At 37.8% G+C, this 2,836-nt stretch overlaps 1 protein-coding gene across 1 annotated transcript; it reads left to right on the forward strand.

Annotated features, from left to right (window-relative positions):
• Positions 1-681: 681 nt before the first annotated feature.
• LOC126373654 (uncharacterized) lies at positions 682-2,347 on the forward strand. The gene is made up of 2 exons (XM_050019871.1): positions 682-831; positions 1,012-2,347. Exons 1-2 carry the CDS (start codon positions 748-750, stop codon positions 1,375-1,377), a joined length of 450 nt encoding a protein of 149 aa, XP_049875828.1. The 5' UTR covers positions 682-747; the 3' UTR covers positions 1,378-2,347.
• The last annotated feature ends 489 nt before the right edge of the window (positions 2,348-2,836 follow it).

Raw genomic sequence — 2,836 nt, forward strand, 5'->3', positions numbered from 1 at the left:
CGGGTGTAAAGAACGAACCGACAGGATTCAAAGGACATGCTTTTCCGCCGATAAGGAAATCAGAAATGGCGGGGCTGACAAGACTAATGAAGTCGACTTGGTAATGTCAATGGTTTAAACTAAGAGAGGACAGTGTTATATGTAGGTGTGTTAGTATTCTATGATGTGGGATGAAGGTTACTTTTAGTGACGATTTATTTTTTCCGAATGAAAACTAATAAATTATTTATTCATGTTGTGTGTTATTAAAGCGCAACAAGAACAGGTACTTAATTATCTATTCATTGCCTCAAATCCAATCTAAAATTACTACTACGCGCCAGATAAGACATTTACATACAAGTCATTATCAATTACAGGCGCGCAGTGCCTCAATCAATCAAACAACTCAAAAAAGTTATCTTCAATCACGGCCTCATCTCGGCGGACTCATCAATAAGGTTTATGAACGTAATCTAGAGTCGTGGTAAGACTAGTGCAGTAACTATTCTAAGTCGCGGCACGTCAAAGCCTCCATTCGTAGAAGTGCGGTGTAAAAACCAGTCTGAAGGCGCGCGCTACCGCTCGTGCTGCGCGCGCGCGCTCCGGCGCGTTCCCGCCGTTGCCGCTCGGCGCACGCGCGCTAGAGGGGACTCTCTATAAAAGCCCACTCGCCCTTCCTGACTCAACCATTCCCTGACTGACGCTCAACGCGTACGTGTCGCTCGCTCTCTCTCCTGTAAATACGTAGTTCGTAGTATAGTTAACATGTGTTTAGCTAAGGATCAATCTTCGCCGCAAAAGGAGGCCTCGCCGCCTCGGTCGCCATGGGCTAAGCTTCTGAACCGCCAGGTAAGACGACAATCCTTTCGTTTACTAATAGTTTTCAATCGTGATTTTGATTTTCTATTCAGATTTTATTCAGTTTAGAGTTGTTTTGATTCCATATCCTACTCTTTTTACTCCCACTTAAGTAGGTATCCAATTAGTTTGTTAGTTCAAAAAATAACAGTATTTTTGATTTATTTACAGAACTCAAAGCCAAGGCTTCCGAGGAAGATAACGAGCTCCACGCGTGTGAATTTAAACAAGTGCTGGTCGAAGCTTGGGGAGATTATCTCCAACGCGTCGCCGCGCACTGACCTGCCATCGCAAAAGACTGCATACCCTGAGGAGCCTATCCTCGTCCCGTTCTCCGACTTCTTCTACCCGGTGGACCCGGTCAAACCGATCCCGGTGGAGGACAATGATAATGCCGAGAACCAGAACATCCTCAACTCGAGTCGCTTCGAGCTGGTCACCGACGATTCGGAGATCAGCGACAACATGGCCAACGAAGTCCGCGAAATCTGCTACTCGGCCAACACCAACTGTATCGTATGTAAACTTTGTTATTAGTTCCCGCTCTAATAACGTCCACTCTTTCGACCTTCCCAATTTTCTTCGCTAGTTTTGAATCGAAATATGCAGTGAAACAAAATCTTGTCTTCCAACAGTAGATTTAGTGTCCACTCGAGTGCGAGTATATCCAATGTCTTCCATTAGACTTAGTGAGTGTAGACACAACGCTTCCTTCAGTGCTTTCATTGTGATTTAACGAGTAGTTTCCGACTGTGATTCCTAGCGATAATCGCACCAGTGACGCGTTGTGTTTTCACTCTTAAATTAGTGTTTAATAACAGTATAAATTGTCAGCAAGTTTGGTAGACAGCTTTAACGTGACTGCACTGTAATTATCAAGCACCAGTTTCCAGCTATCTCCTAAACTTGAGCAGAGATCTGCTTCCAATTCTTTTCTATATCTATATCCAACGTCTTCCATTAGTTCGTAAGAGAGTTTTATATTATTGACTGTGATATCAAGAGTATAAATGTGAAAGCTTTAATTAGGTTTAAGAGAGATTTATCATAGAATTTATAAACTTTTAAGTAGAGATTTAATAAGATTATTATGATTCCTGAAGTGCCTTAAAGATCGTGAGACTACAAGCGGAATAATTCTCCAATTCTTTAGTTTCTTAGCTTTAGTTTAGCGATTCTCGTGACATTAAATGTACACCGCTTTAAAGCGCTCAGTAAAGTTCTAATACATAGATATACGTGTTGATATGAATGGTACATATCAGTAATGAAGCTTTAATAGTTCGTAATTTTTAGTACGTAGAGCAGTTGAAGAAATTTTGAAAATTTTGCTTCGAGCGGAAGCGGGCCGAAGGTGCCAATTGTTTAGTTTAAGATTTATATTTCACTTTTCTTTCATTTTGGAATATTTTTGTGTAACTTTGATTAATTGAGTCCGGACTCTTTATTTGTTAAAATTAGTTTGCATGCTAGATACTTTAAGCTTAGTTTTAAGTATTTTTATAAATTCTTCCATTAATTTTTGACATTAATAAGTACATTACGTTAGTTGTAATTAATATTCTTGTAATGTCATGCATGTAGACTGATATTATTAAGGAATTCAAGACTTTCGTTTGATCTCTAATCTTAATAAATGATGTTTAAAATAATATTTCCTTTTAATTATCTGCACCCGAAACTCCCTGCAAATCAAACATTTTTTAAAACTTATATATAAGTACACACACATAACATGCAGTTAGATTGATGGATTCTAATAAATACTCAATAGATTTTAAACAACATAAAACTTTGTTAAAAATAAAGTAAAAGACATAATCTATTTTCGTTTCATACACAAAATTATAGAAGAAATAAACTTTGTCAGTCTCTTGAGATATCATAATTTACAAATGTTATTTATTTCTTATATATTTATTTATTTTAAATAGATAAATAAATGAGTAGTTAATGTTATACAAGTTATTTCAAGGTTTCAAATACGTTCAAGGCG

Source organism: Pectinophora gossypiella, chromosome 16 (genome assembly GCF_024362695.1).
Source record: "Pectinophora gossypiella chromosome 16, ilPecGoss1.1, whole genome shotgun sequence".
Lineage (NCBI taxonomy): Eukaryota > Metazoa > Arthropoda > Insecta > Lepidoptera > Gelechiidae > Pectinophora > Pectinophora gossypiella.